General features: G+C 41.9%; 4 protein-coding genes across 9 annotated transcripts; 1 reads left to right on the forward strand and 3 right to left on the reverse strand.

Annotated features, from left to right (window-relative positions):
- Positions 1 to 3,870: 3,870 nt before the first annotated feature.
- LOC124036356 (nodal homolog) lies at positions 3,871 to 7,254 on the reverse strand. The gene is made up of 3 exons (XM_046350846.1): positions 6,080 to 7,254; positions 4,627 to 5,444; positions 3,871 to 4,518 (listed from the first exon to the last, which is right to left on the reverse strand). The coding sequence occupies exons 1-3, from the start codon at positions 6,366 to 6,368 to the stop codon at positions 4,366 to 4,368; spliced, it is 1,260 nt and encodes a 419-aa protein (XP_046206802.1). The 5' UTR covers positions 6,369 to 7,254; the 3' UTR covers positions 3,871 to 4,365.
- A 422-nt stretch (positions 7,255 to 7,676) lies between these two features.
- Positions 7,677 to 13,489, reverse strand: dguok (deoxyguanosine kinase). 3 transcript variants are annotated; one of them, XM_046350848.1, is made up of 7 exons: positions 12,944 to 13,489; positions 11,471 to 11,580; positions 11,078 to 11,253; positions 10,823 to 10,970; positions 10,526 to 10,641; positions 10,048 to 10,147; positions 7,677 to 8,478 (listed from the first exon to the last, which is right to left on the reverse strand). In XM_046350848.1, the coding sequence occupies exons 1-7, from the start codon at positions 13,305 to 13,307 to the stop codon at positions 8,452 to 8,454; spliced, it is 1,041 nt and encodes a 346-aa protein (XP_046206804.1). In that variant the 5' UTR covers positions 13,308 to 13,489; the 3' UTR covers positions 7,677 to 8,451. The 3 variants fall into 3 exon arrangements, with proteins under 3 accessions (XP_046206804.1, XP_046206805.1, XP_046206803.1); XM_046350849.1 differs by having other exon boundaries at positions 10,526 to 10,638; positions 11,078 to 11,256; XM_046350847.1 differs by having other exon boundaries at positions 11,078 to 11,256.
- Positions 13,490 to 13,733: 244 nt separating this feature from the next.
- On the reverse strand, positions 13,734 to 18,037 carry LOC124036358 (transcobalamin-2-like). Its single transcript, XM_046350850.1, is given in 11 exon segments — positions 13,734 to 14,169; positions 14,353 to 14,471; positions 14,671 to 14,851; positions 14,947 to 15,051; positions 15,054 to 15,120; positions 15,235 to 15,404; positions 15,549 to 15,701; positions 15,833 to 16,002; positions 16,525 to 16,717; positions 17,643 to 17,710; positions 17,894 to 18,037. Coding segments are annotated over 10 exon segments (1,278 nt in total). The 5' UTR covers positions 17,701 to 17,710; positions 17,894 to 18,037; the 3' UTR covers positions 13,734 to 14,107.
- LOC124036359 (coiled-coil domain-containing protein 117-like) lies at positions 17,469 to 22,088 on the forward strand. Of its 4 annotated transcripts, none has more exons than XM_046350854.1 (6): positions 17,469 to 17,493; positions 18,849 to 19,039; positions 19,184 to 19,234; positions 19,347 to 19,622; positions 19,840 to 19,986; positions 20,159 to 22,088. In XM_046350854.1, the coding sequence occupies exons 2-6, from the start codon at positions 18,891 to 18,893 to the stop codon at positions 20,397 to 20,399; spliced, it is 864 nt and encodes a 287-aa protein (XP_046206810.1). In that variant the 5' UTR covers positions 17,469 to 17,493; positions 18,849 to 18,890; the 3' UTR covers positions 20,400 to 22,088. The 4 variants fall into 4 exon arrangements, with proteins under 4 accessions (XP_046206810.1, XP_046206808.1, XP_046206807.1 ...); XM_046350852.1 differs by lacking the exon at positions 17,469 to 17,493 and adding an exon at positions 18,081 to 18,218; XM_046350851.1 differs by lacking the exon at positions 17,469 to 17,493 and adding an exon at positions 18,097 to 18,252.
- Positions 22,089 to 23,638: the final 1,550 nt, after the last annotated feature.

Consider the following 23,638-nt stretch of genomic DNA (forward strand, 5'->3'; position numbering starts at 1 on the left):
GTGTGAATAGAATGGGTATGTGTATTCCAGAATCACAGGATAGCTTCTGTCAAACCCTTGGGCACTCTCGGTAATCTGGCAAGTGTCATTAGTCTCATGGTGAATGGGTTGCTGACTGCAATACCTGTTCCCCTACGGGAAAACCCCTTGGTATCTTACAGAAAAAATGAATGACCCACAAATGGTTATTCCACTGGTAATCTAATGTAACAGTAAAATAAAAGACGATATCGTTAATATGAGTTCTAAATTACAATTCCAGCTTTTCCTGAAACGTTTCATTTTAAATGTACATGAAGCCATTAGATAATTTTACCTCTAGTCAATGTTAAATTTAGCTCGAACTCAAAACGCACTACAATGGTTGAACTTGATGTCATTGTTCACATCCATCAGAAGCTATCGGCACCGCGGCTCCACATCCACTGGCACGCTTCCATTCTTCTGTGAAGCAAAGCGGTAAATGTCCTGTGTTCGTAGTGTTGCAGGAGTTACATCTGTGGAATTCTTCAGGAAGTTCCCTCCTGCAACTGATAACATTCCAGAACCAGTAGCCTGGAAAGCAGTAATCAATACACACCATGATGTCCTTCCTCTCATCCAAAAGCCACACTGTCTGTATGCACGTTATAAGCAGTAGGCCTATATGGTTGATTTTAGAAATGCAGTGTATTTCTGATCTTTTTTTCACTAATTATTCTTTTGACCAATCAAATCAGCTCTGGAACAGGTCTAATGTGAAAAGATGTGATTGGTCAAAATATCAATTTAGTGGGAAAAGAAATCGGAATTGGGCTGCCAATGATTCATATTGGCTGTAAATGGAAGAACTTGAACAACAAGACCTATGATTATTTTAAAAGTAGGTCCGTCCTTTTTTAAACATCCATTATATGCTTTAGAGGTGATCCATTCATGACTTTGTTATTTAGAGAATTAAATTAAATGGGTGCTTACATATTCTGATAAATCCCAATGTAAATTGGGACATTTAGCCTTCAAGCGACTGTGATATTACCTGTCTGTGAGACTCTGTCAAACTAGTTATTTAGCAGTAAGTCGGGTATCGGGTCCAGTCAGAACAAAGCAAGAATGACACACCACACCACAGGGCCCTGCAGACATTTTTCAAATTGTAATCTAGCACTTCATTCTGCCTAGCCACTAGGAGTGTCAACCAGATGCCCTACTTGCCAAGCAGGAACCAAGGTATGTTCCTCTGTCAGAATTCAATAATGCATAACATCCTATGCACTATCAATCTTTTTTTTCTCTGGGGGAATCTGTACCAATAAAGTAAGGGTGCTATGCATAGGACATTGTGAAACAACATTTAGGATACATAAACAGTGTTGCATCAATATTAACCCACTAGACTATCTGAACAATGGACTGACCACCAGGGTTCTGTGTGTGTGGTGGGGAACAGAAGGGGGTTGTTGATGAGGGTTCAGTGTGTGTGAAAATCAACACATACTAGAGAAGCTGTGACACCTGGCTCCTTGTCACTATCCTTAAACTGCAGCACTAACGGGAAACCCACTGGGCCGGTTCCCCATGCCCTGCCGTGGTGTCTGAACAAACACTCAAGGGTCCAACCCCAGGCCCCATAATGACCACTGCCATAGGAGGACCCAATGACCATGACAGACTTTTGTTACCCCAACAGATCAGCCTGTTTAAATTGCTTTACTATTGATCAGCATGGATTGTCATGGAGGCAACAGTGATTATTCATCTGGGCTCAACACTGAGCTTTAGTTATTAGTTAATGCGGCTTTGATGATAGCTTTGAATTCAGATTTGACCTCTTGACTGTCTGTGATCACACTCTTTTTGGCTGTACTTGCATAAATTACATTAACAGCTTAGTTTTGGAAAGCATCCTGCCTCTTAGTTGGTGCACGGGTTAAAACTATCTGAGGGCAGTGTCTTTCCTTTTGCTAAGAGAGAGACTTAGGATAGGTGTAATTTCAGGGCAGGGGAGTGTGAAGATGTGGAACGACACTTTGGACTTTACCACTCCTCCTAGCCATGCACACAGTAGCTTCACTAACACCACTCTGCTCTTGTTAGGGGGTCTATATTCCCCCATTCCTGTCACTCTTGCTTCCTGGCACCCCTAAAATAAACAACTGTTTTTTTCTTTCCACCATTCCCCACCCCTGTCTTGACCCATTCCTAGTCATTGCTCTGTTCATTTCCTCCCTATACCCGTTGCTTTGAACACAATCAACTAGGAAATTGCTCTGCTGGGCCTTTTTACAAGGGGCACTGATGTCTCCCCATAATCTGTGCAGTAATACTATAAAAATATATGTGGAGGTGAGGATGGTAAAGCAGTTCACAAGTAACTGGTCTGAAAAGCAATAAACAGCTTGTCTTGATCAGTTCATCATGACAGTTTAAGAACATATTAGGCTTGTTGGGGGCCATCCTATTCTCAAGTACACTGTAAAAAACAACAGTTGTATCTACATACAATATCAAAAATATATATATATATATATATTAGATATTAACATTGTTTAGGCTTACCACTTGTTTTTCTTAGCACAAAACTACGTCGAGATTTCCGTTAGTTTGTATAGGTTACCTTCAGATGAGTACTAGTGATACTTGTGGGGGTCATGGAGCAAAATTAAGAACATCATCTTGTTCGTGAGAGGCTTCGCTAGTGTTCAAAATAGTTTGTAGGCAAAACCGTTGACATTTTTGTTACAAGACCGATTTTTGGCTCGGCCACCTTCCACCGCAGATGCGGAAGACCGACATGGAGGGATGTGGGGGGTTGATTGAGATTATTTTTAAACCTTTTATTTAACTAGGCAAGTCAGTTAATAAGAACAAATTCTTATTTTCAATGACCGCCTACACCAGCCAAACCTAGACGATGCTTGGCCAATTGTGCACCACCCTATGGGACTCCTAATCACGGCCGGATGTGATAAAGCCTGGATCCGAACCAGGGACTGTAGTGACGCCTCTTGCACTGAGATGCAGTGCCTTAGACCGCTGCAGCCCATGCAAAAAAAAACTAAAGCTTAAACTGACGGATTTTGATGGGGATTTTTTTGTTAATGACGCATGGATGCATCAATAGAGTATCAATCATGCTCCACAACAAGCTGCTTAAAGCTGCAATATCTCACTTTTTGATAAACCCGACCAAATTCACGTAGAAATCTGAGTTATCAATCTGTCATTCGCATTGAAAGCAAGGATGAGAAGCAGTAGATCCATTCTGTGTGTACTATTTTTATGCCTCCTGTTCTTAAGTTTCCTTTTTGTTTTCGGGTTTTGTACACTGGCTTCAAACAGCTGAAAATACATTTTTGGTTATAGAAAATGTATTCAGTGGTTTAGATGGTACAAATATTCTCTACACTCCGAATGTTTCTTTGTCACAAAATTTGGCAAACTACTAGATTTTTAGCAACCAGAAAATGGCAGAGCGATTTCTGCATATTGCACCTTTTAACACTAATATAGAAATGTAAATTTGATTCAAGTTGTATGCATGTTTTAAGAGAAAAGTAAAATAAATCAGCCAAAACAACTTGAATTACCCACAATCCTCTAAACGGAGCCAAGTGGCAAGTTGTTGCAAGAACTTAAAATTATTAAATGGAGCTAAATATTACAATTTTGTAAATGAAATCACTCAATACCGTTTGGGAACATGAAATTAACAAATCTTTGAAAGGACTTGCATGAACTTTTATTAAATATAAGTGGTTATTTTTTTGGTAAATTTAAATTCACCCCAGAATAGGTTTTTGGCAGTCAAAAATAAAGGCCAATACAATACTGAAATGTCCTACATTTCTCACTTAAGTGGATTAAATCAATAAATGTCACACTTCGATGAACAGAATAAAATGCTTTAATATATATTTTTTTTCAATGTACAAAAATATCTTTAATAAATGAGTGACAAAGTAATCATAAGATACCATTTTGGCAGAATATTCCTTTATAAACTTCTTAAATACCAAAACTGTCGATATAAATGCATACAGCCAAAGTACGACCCAAAAAGTGAAGTCTTTCTTCTTGAAATATTCAAATAAATAACAGTACATCTTTATCATAAAGTAAATACATTGGCTCAATCTAAGGACACATCTAAGATGCAATGCTGTTTTAGATAAGAACACCTGATATGATGACTGTATAAGATATAGTAAGTATCAAAGAAATGGATCTTCCATGTTACAGACCACAAACAGCCTGAAGTATAAATTGAATCAGATGGACACCTTCAATTATAGTCATTTCATGATGCACAACATGCCATTCTAAGTGAAGCGTTTTAAATAAGTGGTATTTTTGGTTACAGGGTGAGGTAACATGGCTGGGGTATCAGTGACAGCCACACTCCTCCACGATCATGTCCTCATGATGTCGTAACACCACGTCTTCATCACCATAGTACAGCATGGACAGCGGGCTGAGGCGCGTAGGCACGCAGGAGGGACACTCCACACGATCCGGATGGAACAGTCTCAACAGGCTCTGAAAAATAAAATAAGCATATTTTACGGAAAGCTGCACTAAGCATTAATGCATATGAACTTAAACGTTTACATTTGGTTTATGTATGTTTTTGTTTTCATATCTTACCTTCATGTATGCATGGTTGGTGGGACTGAAGGATTCATCCACCGGAGTAGGGCACTCGCCCTCGCAACGGAACGCGTTGTAGCGCTTTGGATACACAATCCACTCGTTCCAGCCGATCTGGTCGAAATCTACCCACATGTCCACCTTCCGACATAGTGGGCGTTGGACGGATTCAGCCAGTGACCCAGTAGCATTCGCTGCAATTCCGCCAGCCATCCGCACTCTCTCCATTCGGTTTCTCTTGTGGCGTCGCCCTTGAGCTTCATCGCTGACTTGGTCCAAAATTGCGTATTTGGAGTGCTCCACAGTACGGATGAGAGTGGGTGCGCTCTCGCCATCCCGAGGCAGGTTGTGCTTGGAGAAGACAACCATCATAACCCGTTCGGCTGTCGGATGGTGAACCTTCCTTCGCCTGTGCGTAAAATGCTTAATGTAGGGCATGTCGATCTCTCCATCTACCCCACTCCCGTGATCTTCCTCCATCACATCTCCAACTCTTGCTTCTTGACTCTCCGTCACTGCGTCTCCCTGGTGCAACCAATATTTGAGCAGAGCTGTTACATTGAAAACGTTCAATGGAGATTTGGTGTCACTGGGCGATGCGCCAAAGCTGCCCAAGAGAAGGCGCTCGTCGCGGCACATTTCAGTGTCAGACTCGCAGTCCTGCTTTCGCGAGTGATAAATGTCCAATGTGACGCGCTTGGAGGCGGAGAAAGCTGGTAGTCTGACCCGAAGCTCTGACAGCTGGACATCGTCAGTCGCAGAGATGGAGGACATGTCGAAAGTGACGGTCCATTTCTCACCCACTTGATGGCAACCTGGAAGAAACTAATAAAGTCAGTAAACCAGCTGAATACAGTCAGTGTACCATCAACAAAACGTACGTATACGTCACCACAAACTAGCCAAACCACTCGGCCTAGCCTACTAGACATACGTCAAAGCTTTGGAGGGAGTGGGAGGAGAGGGCAGCAGAGGGTGAGAGCAGGATGTGTATTGAACCCCCTTTTGTATAGCGGTCTGAGGGGCTAATACACACACTCGCTCACATAAAAAAGCCTTTAAAGTCGAATAAGCATTGCGACACTTCTGGGTTGTAAAGAGGGAAGATCTGATAAACGCAGATAACACACCCTGCAACCAAAGTGGCTGGCAGTGATGGAAAGGACATGTGTGAAGAGATCTAACCTGGCTCGGACGCTTGCTTGAACTACAAGTCAAAACACATTATCGTAAACTACAATACACACGTCAAACTAAGTATTATTGGTCCAAAAAGTGACGAGTTAAAGACGTGTCAAACTGAATGGCCAGTTCAACAATGTGGTAAAATGTTTGAAACGCATATTCAAAATGCCAAACCAACTAAACAAAATAAGAATAACCTGAAAGTGTTTCCAATAGAGCGTAACACGTTTTAATATGCCTAACACAAACTAAAACCAATACCCACCTTTTGCTATGAGACTGATGACTGAGTCAGAATGCCGCAGTAAGTGGCTGGCATCGACTGCGCTGACGGTGTTGACAGCCGTGGACTGTGAGGAGTCTGCAGCCTTGAAGGAGCGGTACAGCTGCATCATGTAGAGAGGGTACCTGCTGGGATGGTACGAATTTAGATTTCCTAAACTGGACTCGGTTGCGCTCTTGTGATACCGGGAATGGCGCGACAGTTTCTCCGAATTGCCAAGCCTGAAAAAGCAGATGAGCGCGCAAAGGACGAGCCATGCCAAACATTCCATTTTTGACAAGCGGTGTTTCCACTGTAGCGTTAAGTCACGTTGAAAAGTAAAGAGAAGATGGCATCAACTAGTCAGCCTCCTTCTAGCTTGTCTTGGTTTGAAATGATGCTGTGAGCAGACAGAAGTCCAGACAGAAGAAAACAGGGCATTTATAGTGGACAGCTGCCCTTTGACTCCAGCCATCTTAACAACTCTCTGATTGATCCCCCAGTGCACATCAGAGGGACGACAACAAGGCAGCATTTAGCCAAGGTCATTGTCTGTCGAAACTATCCAGACATTTACATTCATTAGGTCGTAGGACTATACTCCTAGTTGATGGATGATCCTAGCTGTTAGAACCCATTTTGATTTCACACTTTAAAAAACAGTAATATTAGTTAACATTTCAAACTATTTTCATTAGACAAGCCATGTGGAGATTAAGATTCCACTAATAGACACACATCGTTTTTATTAATCAGTTATGTATAACATTGCTTGTTCTAAATAGTCATTACTATTGTAGTAATAGTTCATTAAAGTTCCCTGCATCATCCTGGCCGCCTTTTTTAAAACATTAAACAAAAGTCAATTGAAAATGTTCATGAAAAACTCGCATGACCAAAGATTCTTGACAGTAATAAAACAATTATTTATCGGTTTTCTGCCTATCAATATTATGAAATCGAAACCTATTGACGTACTTACATTAGGTAGTAAAAGCCATGCAATTGATGCTTTCCAAAGTATCGGATCCATTGATCGTGGGAAAAATATTAACTGATTGGAATTTAATACATTTGCCTGAAAACGTATATCTTTTGAAATTGGCGGAGGCCTACATTAGTTTTAGTTCAATTTAAATCCTCCAAGATTAGTTCTCGAAACCGATGTCCTGTGTTTCTAAAGCAATATTTTGCATGTTGTTGAATTGGTCAACTGTGAATCTGAACCAATTTATACTGCGTTACAATGAAGACATTGGTAAATAAAGCTTATACTCGATAATAACAATCTAAAAAATGTATACAAAATAATTAAATAAACCACTTCAACTTTAATTCAATTTATTAATTTACCTTTTATCAGATTTGGCTACAAAATATTTATTGATGTGGTATTCTGAATTACATGTCAAAGCAGCTCAAATAGGATGCAACTCTGAAACCATAAATACAGGAATAAGTAAATAACTAAATACCCAAAGTAACATTGAAGTCTAAACCAATATAGAGGAGAAACAACATCTGTAACAGACTACTTGACCAGTGTAAGGGGACAAATCCTGTAAGCGCTTTAATTTAGTATACAGTAGCAGAGACGATGTGATGAAGAATGACTTTAATAGTTCTCAATGCTAAACTTTTATGCACATGTGCTGTATGAGCCTTAAACCTGTACATTTCCACTGTCTGTTTGAAGGTATTTTTCCACTCTACCTCCTGAGAGAGACCAGTGTCTCAGTCCAACCCGTTCTTCTCATATCTTTCAAGGGCACAGCTGTGTGGAGATATGAGGTGAACAGAGTCTGGTTTGAACAGAGGAGTAACGGAACTAACATGACTTGTTTGTGCGCTATGACCTGATACACGTAGCCACAAGAAGAAAACAAGGTGGTCTGCCGGGGAGGGGTGGAACCATTTTTAGGTCCACTCTAAGACCTTAACATTGACCAGATCCATAATTGCAATAATTAATCGATATTAAAGTATGATTTTATGAAGAAAGTCTCTCCTGATGGGTTAGAATTCCCACAACACCAGACAATTTTGCATCAGATTGTGGCCCATTTATTTTTTTACAGTTCCCAGATAACAATCCAAAATCTGCTTCTTTATCTATGTTGAATATGGTCCAATATAGATCTGATTCTATATTCACAAACTGCATACTAAAATCTGTAATTAGCCAACGGAAACCCCACAATTGGAAGTTTGACATACCCCAAAATAAGTGAGGATATAGTGAAAGGATGTGGGGGATAAATCAGACAGAGAACAGTTGCAAGTTTACATTTGTAAATGCCATATACTGACTGAGGTCCAAATGGTTGCAGATATCTTGATCCCATGGAGTTCATAGCCGCACAACTGACTGTACCTCATAGTCCACTGAAGAAGTCCTTCACCTAAGTAGAGGGAAATAAGAGACCACCAAGAACCCAATATATCAAACAACCTCATACAACTCCAATAAATACTTCATATCAAACACACAAGACATCAGAAATATTCAAATGTGAAAACATCAAATGTTAATGACATATTGAGCACCTTACTACTAATATTGAAGACAAACAGTAAGGTAAAAATTCAGGTCTTTGAAGCCAAGTTAAACGTTTCCCAACAGCAAGACTGTCATAAGTTCCCCCATGTGGTCAAACTGGGTTTTGTCTAGAAGGGATACATACGGCTTCTATCAATATATTTTGTATTTCACCTTTATTTAACCAGGTAGGCTAGTTGAGAACAAGTTCTCATTTACAACTGCAACCTGGCCAACATAAAGCAAAGCAGTGCGACACAGAGTTACACATGGAATAAACAAACGTGCAGTCAATAACAGAATAGAAAAAAGTCTGTATACAGTGTGTGCAAATGGTGTGAAGAGGTTGGCAATAAATAGGCCATAGTAGCGAAGTAATTACAATTTAGCAGATTAACACGAGTGATAAATGAGCAGATGATGTGGAAGAAGGGATAATGGTGTGCAAAAGAGCAGAAAAGTAAATAAAAACAATATGGGGATGAGGTAGATTGGGTGGGCTATTCACAGATGGACTATGTACAGCTGCAGCGATTGGTTAGCTGCTCAGATAGCTTATGTTTAAAGTTAGTGAGGGAAATATGAGTCTCCAGCTTCAGCCATTTTTGCAATTCATTCCAGTCACTGGCAACAGAGAACTGGAAGGAGAGGCGGCCAAAGGAGGTGTTGGCTTTGGGGATGACCAGTGAGATATACCTGCTGGAGTGCGTGCTACGGGTGGGTGTAATCACGGCCAGTGAGCTGAGATAAGGCGGAGCTTTACGTAGCAAAGACTTAGATGACCTGGAGCCAGTGGGTCTGGCAACGAATATGTAGCGAGGGCCAGCCGACTAGAGCATACAGGTCGCAGTGGTGGGTGGTATAAGGGGCTTTGGTAACAAAACGGATGGTACTGTGATAGACTGCATCCAGTTTGCTGAGTAGAGTATTGGAAGCTATTTTGTAGACGACATTGTCACCCGCAGCAAGAGCGACATCATTGATATATACAGAGGAAAGAGTCGGCCCGAGAATTGAACCCAGTGGTTCCCCCATAGAGACTTCCGGACAACAGGCCCTCCAATTTGATACACTGAACTCTGTCTGCGAAGTAGTTGGTGAACCAGGCAAGGCAGTCATTTGAGAAATCAAGGCTATTGAGTCTGCCAATAAGAATAAGGTGATTGACAGAGTCGAAAGCCCAATATTGACTTTTCGTAGTAGGTTAAGGAGAACTTCTACAGCAGGTAAGTATAATTATCATAACAGGTTAGGAGACTTGGTTTAAGGTGAGGAAATGGGTTAGGGTTCGCGAAAACGCACCAAAAATACATAATTTGACAAAAGCCGTATCCCATCTAGATATGACCGTCAAACTGTGGTACAACCTTCAGATCAAGAGGCATGTGTGTGTAGTTGTGCATGAATGTAGAAAAAAATATGAGTCACATACCTGTGTGATAAATTTGGCCCACACCTTAGGGTCCTCCTCAAACTCTAGACTGGCATCCAGCACCAATACAGGCACCCGGGTCAACTGCTCAAAGTGCAGCCTAAGGAGAGATAGTCACTGCATGAAACACTGACCATTGTAACACCCAAGAACCTTCAGAATTACACTGACCATTGTAACACCCAAGAACCTTCAGAATTACACTGACCATTGTAACACCCAAGAACCTTCAGAATTACACTGACCATTGTAACACCCAAGAACCTTCAGAATTACACTGACCATTGTAACACCCAAGAACCTTCAGAATTACACTGACCATTGCTGCAAATTCAACAACGGGAAATGTAATACCTCAAAAGATCTTAGCATCATCACTTCATAAGTGTAAGATAACAATCAAGGGAAAGTCTCACATAATAAAAACTGAGTGGAACAACAGGATATGTTAGTTTGTCTAAACATGTTGCGTACTCACTTAGTGCTCTTCTCTATGAGCCACCTCTCATGCTGGGTGTGTAGTTTCTCCAGGTAGTCTAGCTGCACTCCTTTCTCCTCCACCCGCCCCCGTTGTCCCAGACGCTCCATACACTTCTGACAGGAACACAAACACAATCTACTACAAAACATCAACTGTAACCTCCCAAAACCTTCGGCGAAGTTGTACTCACATGTGTACAGATACTCATATTTAATTATATTTAGGAAATGTTGTATGGCTTGTGAGTCACCCTTGATAAAAGCAACTTATACTAGAGTGAATGTAAGGCTGTACCTGTGGGGGGGCTCGGAGGTAAATGATGCCCTCCAGTTCCACCTGACGGCCAAACTGTTCCACCAGGAAGGAATGCCAGTCCTGGTAGACAGCCCACTCAGTAGAGTTGATGCAGCCCAGCTCAAACATGTTCAGGGCAAATACATACCTGAAGAAATTAAGTGTGTATGGGGAGGCAATGGAGACGGGCAGCATGGGCACAGCTGCACAAACTATCAAGCAGCAGCATCAATTTCCCTCTCCCCATCCTCTTACCTATCACTGTACACAGAGCGCTCAAAGACCTGCACAGGGACGCCCTCTGCTCTGAACAGGTGTGCTGGTGGTGGCTGCAGCTGGGTGCGCATGCGGCTCATGCAGGAGTTGGTCTGAAAGGTGTAGGACCAGCGCTGAGGGTCCTGGTACATCATATCCAACAGGTTACTGACCTTCTGCTGATGAGATGGGCCAGAACAAAGTAACCAAGCAATTAGATAAAACATACAATAAACAAGGATTTTCCCCAGCCCGTCTCTCTTATTGATTGTGTAGCTAACAACATTTAATTTAAGGAGACTGAATGTAAACTATCTTTAATAATATGGCATATGAATAGGTGACCATTCATGACCCACATTCATAAGCTGTCAACATTGGTGATTAACTTACTTGTGAAGACCCACTCTCGATGCTCTGCCATTTCCCCACGGGCTCAGGAACCACTTCCCAGTCTTGGCCAGCAAATTGCAGGAGTTGCGCGAATGTCGACTTTCCCACCGCTGAAGATGGCATAGAACAAGAACAGCATCACCAACCCAGACAAGTCAATTACTCTTCTTCGACGGAGTTTAACGGCGGTTGGCATCCAACCTTAATGGTGCATTACCGCCACCAGCTGGACGGGATATTGAATAAGACAAAAAAAAAACTTTGCGGGAAAGGGGGAAAACAACATCATACAAAATAAAACACATCAACTAAGAAAACCCATCCCACTTCTTCAGTCACAGTCCACTCCAAAATACAACCCTACACAGGCTCAGTGGCCTGTGATGGCAGTACATTCACAGACAGGAATCTTGCATGGCCTCTGCTGCAGATCACGAAGACCCAAACAACGTTCAGTGGCATTCACAATGATTCCCGTTTTCTTAGACATCTCCTCCACTTATGCTGTACAGTTTATGACCATTGCAATAAATAATACCAAGTCCACCTTTTTAACATGTAGCATTTCATAATCCCTCAGTTGATGAGGACCCTTCACTGGTTGTGGCGGCTCTACTATCATTGTTTCTTCCCTGCCACTTGTTATTCTCACCGCCTCTAGATAGGAGACACGCTGGACACTCCTTACCCTTGCCATCTCAATCGCCTTCACCCTAACAGGGCACTCCAGGAATTCAGGGGCATTTATCTGGCACAGATACTCTTCCCTTCTGCACACATGACCAAATATTTTACATGTATGACACTGAAGGGGCGTGTGCACAAAAGCTCTTACAGGGTATCTCATGAATCCTAACTTTATATGAGAAGGGAGAGACTTCATCAAAGAACAGTAGCATGGATGAAGTTAATTCATTTTTCCATCCACCATACAGGTCAGTCGACGTGAACCAACCACTCCATCGATGTCTTCAGTAATATCCTCTGCCTTTTTCCTGCGCCACCCCAGAAATAACTCCCTTGATATGCGCCTGGCTACGAAAATCCATTCAGGAAATATTCAACTCCTATATCTTTTTGAGTCTTAAAGCACGCTTCTTCTGCTCGGCAGACCAAAAAAAAACATCTAAATACGACCACTTCCTGTGACTCTCACCGACTCCACACTTTCCAACACACATTAGATTTTCCTTGAGACGTTAAACGGATTTCCCAAGTAACATTGATCCCTCACTCTGACAACAAAAAAGTCTAGTTTCCTATTTTACACCACAGCGTTACTTCTTTTGTGTCCCCTTTTCTTCGCCACTCATTCTCACTTTCTGTACTATTAGCTCCACCGGACTCACTAAACAGTTTCAAACAAAACCCCAGTTTCCGCCATCTTCTCCACGATCAACTTCCTCAAGTCAATATTCTACTCTTGTCACCTCAAATTTACTCCAACTGCCTGAAAATCATGCTCACTCTTACCAATGTTGCCTTCAATAGAGACTCTCTTAACTCGGTTAATGTCGTCCATTGGCCCGGTGCTTGAATGACAGTGTGGTGAGCGCAACAGGCAGAGGTTGGTCGCCCTTCTCGCAATTGTTGAGTAGAGAAGCACTGGCTTTTCGTTTCGGCGGGTTCTCAAAACATGCCGCTTCACCGATCCGGTATATCGCAACGAGACTGTGAGAGTTTTACAATGGGAACTCAGATTCAACACCAGGAACCGGTAGAATGAGTACATGACATTAGTGAACAGATGGCTAGCTATCGCTAGGTCAAACAAACTGTTTGTGGCTACAGTAACGTTAGCTAGCTGACACAAGAAATCAATGCCAAGTTCGGACATTAAATAGCATACACAAGAGGCATTATTTGAACATCATTACATTAAAATATAGTTTACAGCGCCGTCATACAAGTTTAATTAATGCTCTTCTAAAGGCTGCGTTTTATTTATTTTTGTCTTCTCAGACGTCTCAATTTGTCACACGCTTGCTAAAGCCGGATGTTTTGGACAGCAGCCCTGCATTTCCGGTTGTCGAGTTAAACAATTTTAGCTGGTGCATAGCTACTGCCACCTGCTGTTGATTCTGGGTGTGAAATGTAAGGGTGAGGAGGTGATTTGATTTTTATTTCATTCTCACCTTCACAAAATTATTTACTAATACTGTAGTATAGGCTCAGCCTACTTTTTTTTTGGTACACTGTCCACCCCAACCCTTAAGCTATCATATCATATTTCTGTAACAACTAGCAAAATAAAGCAGACAAATTCATCCAAAGGTTTATTATCATGCTGTTTCTTCAAATGCAAAAACGTTCAAACCACACATTTAACAGATAATATAATTGCCTTGTTCTACCTCTCTATAAAATGTGAATTCACAGAATGTGTGTAGTAAAATAATCCATAGAGGTAGAAGTAAAAATGTATCGAGTCGATTGTCTCTGCTAAAATTAACAGTGAATTTTCACTCCCCAGGGGACTGAATCAAGTCCATAAAAGATGTTGCAAACCTTTAAGGATCCTAAAATCTCTGATTTTTTAATCTCATACAGTACATGACAGTATAAAGCACATTTTTGAGCTGGATTGCTTTCCCATCAGATAATTTGACAATCACTGTGCTTCACACATTTTGATTCTCAGTATCTGGTGTTTTTGATGGTGATCTGTTGAGCCGTCTCAATCTTGAAATCTTTGATACCTAATAGAGAAACAAATCATTGATTTTTAGTCACAATAGTGAGGAAATCAATGTTTAGATCAAAGCAGTTAAGACATTAATTGTATTGTCGAGTAATAACTAGTAAACGACATAAGAAAGTTATCTTTTGCATGTGCATTTGTTTGTGTGTTGACTATGCCACATAACCCTCTGTGTTCTTACCCTGGCTGAGAGTGTTGCCATCTGAGGAGAGGTGCCAGTATCTGCGGTCGGTCTGTCTAGCCAGTTCCCCATTCACCACACTCAGGAAAGGTCCCCAAAGGCTGGTCTCCTTCTCAAACCTGCAGTGTAGGCAGAGGATGGAGCAAGGAGGACAATTCATAATGTTCTACTTATGATAGGAGACTTTAAGCTATTCACAACACTGGGAAGTTATATAAAGTTTTTTTTTATACAAGACAAATTAGCTCACCAAAAAGTAAACATTTGGAACTTGATGACTGTCTCAACCAAAAAAACAGAAGCGCCCCATTAACTCACGTGAAGTCAATGTTGGTCTTTTGAAGGAGTTCAAGGGCATCAACCAAAGAGGTGCCCGTTGGCACATCCACAGAATAGACAGTAGATGCCCCATGCGATTTGACCACCTCCACCTTCAGGGCTACGTTGGTATGACTCTGTAACACCGTCACTGGCTCCCTGGCCTCCAGGACCAGGCTGTCTGCAGAGGAAAACCACAAAAAAGCAGATTGGAGGCGGCTCACACCTCAAAAACAGATTGACCACTATTTGGTTAGGTGATAATGCAGCACTTGCCATCCTCATTGCGGCACTCCTTGCCCTTGATTTGCAGATAGGATTTCTGCTGGAGAGCAGGCAGAGTTTGGGACATGGCCATGGGGTTGAGATAGGTTCCCTTCTCACATCTGACCTCATGGCCTCCATGGAGCTAGCACACTCCTGCACCTGGCTGCCCATCGCCAGCAGGGCCTAGGACACCATGTTATTGGCATGCGAAATGCTTGTATTGCACCAATCAGTCATTTACTTAAATGCTGCACATGTTAATATAGGCCTCGAGAGGGGAAGTGGCCCGGTCCTTACCTGCACTGCCAGGCCTGTGCTGAACTCATTGCCCATGTGACCATCAGCCCGCTGGGAGTCCAGTAGCTTCAGCTTGATGAGGTCCAGGGCTTTGTCCAGAGCCGCATCCTGCACCTGGGTGTCAGACTCCTTCAGGCACTGCAGGGCCATCCCAGCCATGGCAAACGTGTCTAAAAAAGGACAGAGGGGATTAAGCAAGGCTATAGAGTCATCTCCATGAAATCACCTATATAGAATCTAATTGGGTGGGAGCTAGTGTGAGTGAATACATTCAGAGTAGGGAGAGGCTACTGAATTTCCTAGGTCAGCCTTACCAATGCTATCGGAGGCTTCATGTTTGATATGTCCATGCCCTACAGCTCTGATGAGCTTGTTGCTGACGTGAGAGTTGACTCTAACTCCACTCACACACAGTGCCAGCACGCCCAGAGAATACTGGTAGTAGTTAGTCAGAGGACGCTGGCTGACTGCAGCAGAGAAAGACAGACATAGCAGACAAAATAATTAACAGCAACTGAGAACAAACAAAAAATGGCAGACATTATTATAGAGCATTAACAAAGATGGTAGAGATAGATGGAGGAATGAGGAGGCTTACAGGCGATGTGGTCTTTCTCCAGTTCCATCTGTCTCTTGAGATGAGTCAGCAGGGTCTCGCTCCTCTGATTGACAGTGAAGGTCAGGGTGTTGAGGTCGTAGCAGGAGGCCTTCAGGGCCAGAGTGTACAGGGCCAGGAGACCCACCACTGGCTGGCTGTTGGCCAGAGAGCTGAAAGGAGAGGATACAGGGTAAGGCGGAGAGACGGAAGGTTTTTGAAGGGTAAAGACTATTCAATATAATCTTAAATCAAACTATTTGTCACATGCTCCAAATACAATTGTAGACCTTACTGTGAAATTCTCACTTACAAGCCCTTAACCAACAGTGCAGTTCAAGAAGAGTAAAAAAAAACATTTACCAAATAAACTAAAGTACAAAATAATACAATGTAAAACAATAGAATAACGAGCCTATATACAGAGGGTACTGATACAGAGTCAATGTGCAGGGGTACAGATTAGTCGAGGTAATTTGTACATGTAGGTAGGGGTGAAGTGCCTATGCATAGATAATAAACAGCGAAGTAGCAGCAGTGTCAATGTAAATAGTCCAGTGGCCATTTGAAAGTATCAATTGTAACTGAAAACAAGAAATTGAATACAACCACACTGCAGGTCATTTTTAAGGCATGGAATACATAGAATGATGTTTGCACTTATTAAGAAGGGCTTTATAAACATGCTATTTTACTTCTCAATGTCAGTGTGTAAATCGGTTTTAAGTGCATTCAGGTGATCACTCTCCATGCCAAGGTTGTGGTGAGTGGACAGGCGCAGGGCCAGGTGCACACTGGGATTGGGGGACGTTCCTTCATCCTCCAGAGAACGCAGCAGATTCTTATTGAGTGAGAGGAGCAGCTCACCAGGCTCTGATCCTACAGGATCTGGACACACAATACAGATTGAAAACTGAAGAAAAAATAAAATGATGCAGTATGGAAGTAAAATCACTTCACGTTTAACATAACCACAAGTTAAATAACGTGCCTAAGGATAACTTCCAATGTTACCAAGAGATATGAGATATGACTAATAAACCCACAGTAAGACAACAAAAGACCTGTTGTGTGCTCACTGAGATCATATAAAGTGTCATCAAGGTCAAAGCATTGCACAACCAGTGTGTTTCCTGTGCTGTATCAGCAATCATGCACACACAATGGAGAAGCAAAGACCTTAGCAACTTAATAACCAAAAGGAATTTCCACAAGGCAGCCAATGTGTCCTAAGAATGCCTTCTCCAACGGTCACCTTGATGTAATTGACACATGACAAGTACAACCGGCTCAGAGAGAATCTCAATTGCACACTCCTCGCCTCCTTCTCAAAACCCACTGTCCCTCTTCTCTGATCTCCTCCACTGGGTTTTGAGAAGGAGGCTAGAGGACACAAGGAGTATGCAATAGAGATTATGCCCAGTGCCAGTGGGGTTTTGCAGGCACTGACATAGACATATGTACTGATAAGAACACTTTAGTGACATGAAATACATTCTGTGCATCAAATGACAGAACATCAACAGAGCAGAGGTGACAGGACACATGTGAGATTATTTGCATCACAGAAGATTTGTTCAACAAGAGGGGTTGTGGATTATCTATTCAAACTCATCCAATAATCCATTGCAAAATCATTGACAGTACTGCCAGTGGATGAATTGGTACGTGGTCCACCTCTATACTTTCCAACTGGCTCTTCGAATAACTTGTTTTGAGTAAATACATTTGTGAGGAAACTCAGGCCTAGACAGAGGCATGTACATGTTTACCAATCAGGTGTTATTGTGTTTCAGGGATAAATTATAGTTACCACAGGGGTTGCTTGCAACCAGTGCCAGCAGTCCACTAAGAATGTATAGGGTATACATTCTGACCAACCTATAGAGGAAAAAAACATAGCTGCTCTCAATAGATTTATGTTCAGTAGCCAACTAATGAAGTGAAAATAACATGCAGTGTCCATCTATACCTTATTGTTTGTTGGCACAGATGATCTATCCCAAACATTACATTTCAAACATTACTAATCTTCTTGTAATGGTCAAGATATACGTCACTTACCTGTAGAGCGAACTTGTCGTTATGAAAGCGTTTAGGTACAGATTTCGGTACAAACTGATTTTATGTTGACATCGCTCTTATGGTCGAGTCACATGACCTGTGATTTGATAAACTACAACATATTTCCCGTTTACAACTACAAGTCCCAGAAGCGAGTGCTCACTTATTTTCTAGAACGTCAACGAGTTTTTTTTTTTGCGTGCCTCGATTCTTCATGAACATTTGCGAATCGTGCTTGGTTCACTGTTGTTAGCGCCTAACTGCATTCATTCAACCCAGAATTGATTCTCAGAAAAGCGGAACACGTGACAGAGAAAATAAGGAGGTAACGTTATATAAACACAGTGAAAGTGATACAGGTATGTTTGCTAGCTAGATACGTTCAAAAGTTCCAACTGCAACAGGTTCAAGTTAAATAAAGGTAGCCCTTTATAATCAGCAAAATATTAGTTTGTTTGCCTTCCTCTTCTGCAATAGATTCGTCTCGGCTATCTATGGCTAGCAAGCTAGCTAACTGAGCTCGCAAGGTCCAACATGACCTGCCTGTTGTTGTGAACCCTCTTTAGAATGCGTTTCTTCCTGCCAAATAAAGTTTGCTAGATAGCTACTAGTTAGCTAGCCAGCTGACTTAAGTAGCTAGCTAGTGTTAGCAAGCTTGCCAGCTAGCTACAGTTTCAAGGCCTCCTAACTTTATATAAAAAAGGCAGCTAGCCTAGCCAAGAGTGACAACAATTTAAATGATTCTGCGTTAGCACCTAACATTAGTCACAATACCCTAGTGAGTTAGTATTTGTTATGATGGATTGGTGACCAAAACAGTTATGCCTGCTGTACCAAAATTCCACCCGTGAAATGGTTCATTTAAAAAAATCATATCTTTGTATTTTAGATTAGTCTTCGAAAACTCAATTTATCCTCCTCCCTATGTTTCCCATTTGCACATCTTACCATCCAGAGTTCTGTTCAAACCTTCCACCTCACCTAAACCTGAGGCATCATGCATCATCCTAGCCCCATGAGCAGTGAGCTGGGCTTGTTGCCTGCCATGTACTCATTCCCTGGCCTTATCAACGTCACTGAAATCGGGATCAATATTGGCCCTGCAAATACCTGTCAACACCTGCCGGGAGTGTTGCCCCCAAACACGTGAGTAGAGGAGTCTAGTGATGAGAGCACTGCACTACACACACATATGTAAGCATGTGCTTTACAGGAGATTTGCCAGAACCAGACTTGCTAACACATTACATTTCACTTCCATTTCTTTATCTCTTATTGCTATTCCTTCAGGAGTTGGGAGAGACGATGCCTGAGAAAGCACAGGAGGAGAGCAGATGACGAGTAAGTTAAGAATGGAAAAAAATCAATAATATTAACATTTAGTGTTTATTCTGAAGCGCATTTTAGTTTCAAATGTTAAATGATTTGCTTCAAAACAATGTTTGTTCTCCAGAGGATGCAGTGCCAAAAAGAGGAGGCTGATGGAAGAGGCAGGATGCGATCCTTTGGATTACCTCAGCCCCAAAGTGTTTCATAACTGGCCACCAGGCAACAGCAGCCCCCCTCTACCTGAATTATCTAGCCAAGCACTCCCCCAGCCCTGTCTGGGGACTCAGGACCTGGGGCTGCCCTTATCTGGGTCTTCTTCCACTCTGGCCTGTCCAGAAGCAGAAGGCTCCTGCATGGAGGTGGAAGCAGCACAGAGGAGACTGCAGGAGATTGAGGAGAGGTGAGTCATGAGACCATATGGGGGCAACCATATGGGGGCAACCATATGGGGGCAATGTGAGAGTCCAGACTACTGGCCATAACTCATCATAATTATAATGTGCTTTATTACTGTATATGATTTGTATCAGCTTTACCATAATTTATTTTGTCTGCACAGTGCATTACACACTCTGTATAAACACTGTCACACAGTGAAGTTAGTCTGTTTCTGTCAGGATCACCCTGGAGGATGATGACGACGATGAGGACCTGGATGTGGAGCCAGCACCCAGGAGGCCCATGCTGGTGATGTCTGACAGTCTGAGGGAGGGGCTTCAGCGTGGCATCAGTGACATCCTCCCCCACACTGTGGCCCAGTCTGTGTATGTACCTTTTCCTTCTTATACTCCACCTTAGAGGAACCTTTAATTGAAGTACCTACCCATCTGTCATTGTAGCCAGTAGTGAATAATCGTTATAACTTTGGGAGGTGTCCACTATTTATTTCTCTCTGTCAGTCTCGTCGACTCACCTGTTCCTCGTCTGTTACTGTAGGAGCCACTCCTGTATGGAGCTGGTAGTATGGCGCCCCCCAGAGGTTGCGCTGGCCCGGCGGCTGAAGGACTCCCTACAGAGGCAGAGGAAGCAGCAGATTACCAGCAGGCAACCCCAGAGCCCTAGTGCCTCTCTGAGTTCCCTCACCCCCACAAACACCCCAGGGGAGACATACTCCCCTATGTATTGCAGCCCAGGGGCAGGTGCCCACAGCGCTGGAGAGGAGGACATGGAGCTGTAGGGCCTGGGAGAACCAGCATCAGTTGTGCCGAGAACAGCTACAGCTCTCAGCCTTGGTTCACATTGTTGACCTTCGAGAAGCCATGGAGAGGCAGAGAAGACAGCATAGACAGATCCAAAAGCTTCATAGTGATATGCGTTCACATGCTATCAAGGTTATCAGAAGCTCCTAGTTCCCAGTGGAAATTTTACTTGAACGACTCTCCATGTTGGAATTACAAGTGGGAAACTGAGAAAATGTTGTTACTCGAGATGTGATGATTCAAAACTGACCGTTTACCTTTTCAAACAATCAATTTGACAAATACAACCTTATCAATATTGATAATCTAGCTAGTTTGACCCTATTCTCAATGTTAAGCAAACTTTCTAGCTAAAATCTTAGTGGTTGAAGAATTGTTAAGACTTCAAAAGCATTTGAACACAATCATGTTGGACTTCCCAGTTTCCCATTTCTCACGAGCGTGTGAAGCCACCATATTCAACGTCCACTTTGGTTCAAGACCAGACTGTTGGGCAGCATGGCATGTGTATGCCACTTGGCCAAAAGAGGGATAACAACCCCTTTCTTTGCGTTACAATCAGATAATGCTGGATTTTAGTCCTTACTATGATCCAGGAAAATATGCAATGGGACAAATTGTAACAAGTACCACAAAGCCACAGTCATTTACAAAAGACGACACCTTTTAAAGCTGTAATATGTAACCTTTTGGGCGACCTGCCGAAATGTGTGTTATAGATCTGCTATTCTCATTGAAAGCAAGTCTAAAGGTGTCCTCATGCTTCCCAGCCAAAACAGTTAGGAACAGTTTGTGCATATATTATGACATTTTGAAATGTTTTTGTTTGTTTTGGACTTCGGTAACGGTTGTTTCAGGTAAACTTTTTTTTTCTTGAGGCAAGCCGAAGTCTGTAGCCAAATTCTACGCCCCTTCGTCAGTGGTTGGTCAACCGTAAGGATTCTTTAATAGTTTTTGTTGTGATTCAACAAGAGACGACTTGTTTTGCACCAAATATCTTAGTTAGATGTAGAATTGCGTGACTACGATCTCCTTGGGAAAAATTTAAATTAATGACAGATTTCTTGAGTTATCTTAGAGTAATTCTGACTACTTTGAGGAAGTTATACAGGCTACGGTGTCTCAAAATAGACAAATGGTACTATTGCCGCTTTTTACCTGTTTTTCAAGCAAATGTCTTAAGGGAGTATGCGAGCACACTTGTTCAGCTGGCCTAGCCGAGTTTGGCTAGGCACCAGCTGAACTGAAGCATGCTGATGCCTTAAGAAGTGTTAGATCTGTTCTATGTGCACTATTTCTATGCTTCCCGTTCTTGAGATTCGTTTTTGTGTGTTTTACTTTCGGTTTTGCACACAGTTGAAAATACAATATTTTTGGTTATGGAAAATATATTTAACAGCGGTTTAGATGGTACAATGATTCTATACTTTACTTGCTTGTTTTGTCACATAAACTGAAATTAGGCGAACTAATAGAATTTTCGCAACCAGGAAATGGAGGGATTTCTGCATAGTGCACCTTTAATGGTATGTCTCAGTTGAAACGTTTAAGACCAGTGCCAGCACACTCTGTTGTACTCCTAATGTAACAACTTGGCTAAGTGATCTGCTTAGCCAACTTGGAGAAGTCTCTGTTTTGTTGTAGTTACATTAAATGCAAGCAAATAAGACCTGTGCTCAGCAAATGCTTTGTTTTACAGAGGACAAGGGTGTAAGACATTCAAACGGAAGTAGTGACATTGAGCTCAGATTGTCACTATGAACGTTTTATACTCAGCGTTTAGCTTGGTTATGTTTTTAAGAAGTTATTTTTCAAAGCTGGTTTGGTCCTTTTTTTCTCATTCAAGAAAAAGTTTTCTGGAAGCATGTCAGCTGTCTTGAAAATGTTGTAATGCGTTGTAAGCTACAATATACCAGTTTGCTTTGGAGGGAAGATGGCTATGATGCTCTACCTACAATAATGTGAAAAATAATGCAATTCACCGTCATTGTACATTTTGATTGTATCCTTAATATGCACTTTAGACATTAGCCAATGTCTACATTGGGCATGATGATTACAATAGCTCTCTTGCAACATAGCAATCAACTGTTACAAGATGACTTGTAGCTTCAAAGGATCCTTCTGATTGCAGCCTGGTCACGTGATCCTACCTCCTATAGAGACATCTCCTGAATATGCAGACATGTCAGTCGATCAAACATTCACTCACTCCCCAGCCTTTAGACGAGCAGTTAAACTTAACTGCTTTAAAGCCAGAGGAACGTGAATTTAATAACCCATTTTGTTATTGTGACCTTTAGGCCATTTACCCCATCATTTAGGATGTCATCCATTTTATGAGCGTGGTTACACGTGGTCTGCGGTTGTGAGGCTGGTTGGACGTGCTGCCAAATTCTCTAAAACGATGTTGGAGGCGGCTTATGGTAGAGAAATGAATCAATCCTCTGGCAACAGCGCTGCTGGACATTCCTGCAGTCAGCATGTAATTGCACTCTCCCTCAACTTGAGACATCTGTGGCATTGTATTGTGTGACAAAACAGCACATTTTAGAGTGGCTGTTTATTGTCCCCAGAACAAGGTGCACATGTGTAGTGATCATGCTTTTTAATCAGCTTCTTGATATGCCACACCTATCAGGTGGATGGAATATCTTGGCAAAGGAGAAATGTTCACAAAGAGGGATGTAAACAAATTTGTGCACAACATTTGAGAGAAATAAGCTTTCTGTGCGTATGGAAAATTTCTGGCATCTTTTATTTCAGCTCATGAAACACGGGACCAACACTTTACATGTTGCGTTTATATTATTGTTCAGTATGGTTGCCCTAGACTCTATGGTGACCAGATGTCACAATTCTACCTAGGGCAGTACTTACATCTGTCCCGTATTTCAGACTTCACAATAATTTGATGAGAATTGACATTGATATTGATTGCGTTCCAAGCCGTCTATTTTTGGAGGGGTGTGGACATGAAGCTAGGATTAAGTTTAGGTTTAGGGCTATTTCTAGGGTTAGGGTTGAGCTAGGGTTAGGGTCATTGATTAATTTGGTTAAAGTTATTATTTTGAGTTTTAAAAAAAATATAATTGTAATCCTATTTAAAATAATACATTTACCCAATTTAAAAATTATACTTCCATCCAAAAATAATACATTTCAATCCAACTCAAATAAATGCATTTACCCAACAAAACAATTACAATTCCATTCA

This window comes from Oncorhynchus gorbuscha, linkage group LG05, assembly GCF_021184085.1.
Source record: "Oncorhynchus gorbuscha isolate QuinsamMale2020 ecotype Even-year linkage group LG05, OgorEven_v1.0, whole genome shotgun sequence".
NCBI lineage: Eukaryota > Metazoa > Chordata > Actinopteri > Salmoniformes > Salmonidae > Oncorhynchus > Oncorhynchus gorbuscha.

What these genes read in the sequence shown, in the direction of transcription:
- dguok (XM_046350847.1), bottom strand. Translation starts at nt 13,307, where the DNA reads ATGTCCGAACTTGGCATTGATTTCTTGTGTCAGCTAGCTAACGTTACT. An exon ending in CTCTATTGAAGGCAACATTG is followed by an intron (nt 11,581 to 12,943) that starts GTAAGAGTGAGC and finishes TGCCATCTTCAG; the next exon opens with CGGTGGGAAAGTCGACATTC. An exon ending in CGCTCTGTGTACAGTGATAG is followed by an intron (nt 10,971 to 11,077) that starts GTAAGAGGATGG and finishes TAATTTCTTCAG; the next exon opens with GTATGTATTTGCCCTGAACA.
- LOC124036356 (XM_046350846.1), bottom strand. Translation starts at nt 6,368, where the DNA reads ATGGAATGTTTGGCATGGCTCGTCCTTTGCGCGCTCATCTGCTTTTTC. An exon ending in CATCAGTCTCATAGCAAAAG is followed by an intron (nt 5,445 to 6,079) that starts GTGGGTATTGGT and finishes AGTTTCTTCCAG; the next exon opens with GTTGCCATCAAGTGGGTGAG. An exon ending in CCAACCATGCATACATGAAG is followed by an intron (nt 4,519 to 4,626) that starts GTAAGATATGAA and finishes TTTATTTTTCAG; the next exon opens with AGCCTGTTGAGACTGTTCCA.
- LOC124036359 (XM_046350854.1), top strand. Translation starts at nt 18,891, where the DNA reads ATGCATCATCCTAGCCCCATGAGCAGTGAGCTGGGCTTGTTGCCTGCC. An exon ending in GGAGTGTTGCCCCCAAACAC is followed by an intron (nt 19,040 to 19,183) that starts GTGAGTAGAGGA and finishes CTATTCCTTCAG; the next exon opens with GAGTTGGGAGAGACGATGCC. An exon ending in AGGAGGAGAGCAGATGACGA is followed by an intron (nt 19,235 to 19,346) that starts GTAAGTTAAGAA and finishes TTTGTTCTCCAG; the next exon opens with AGGATGCAGTGCCAAAAAGA.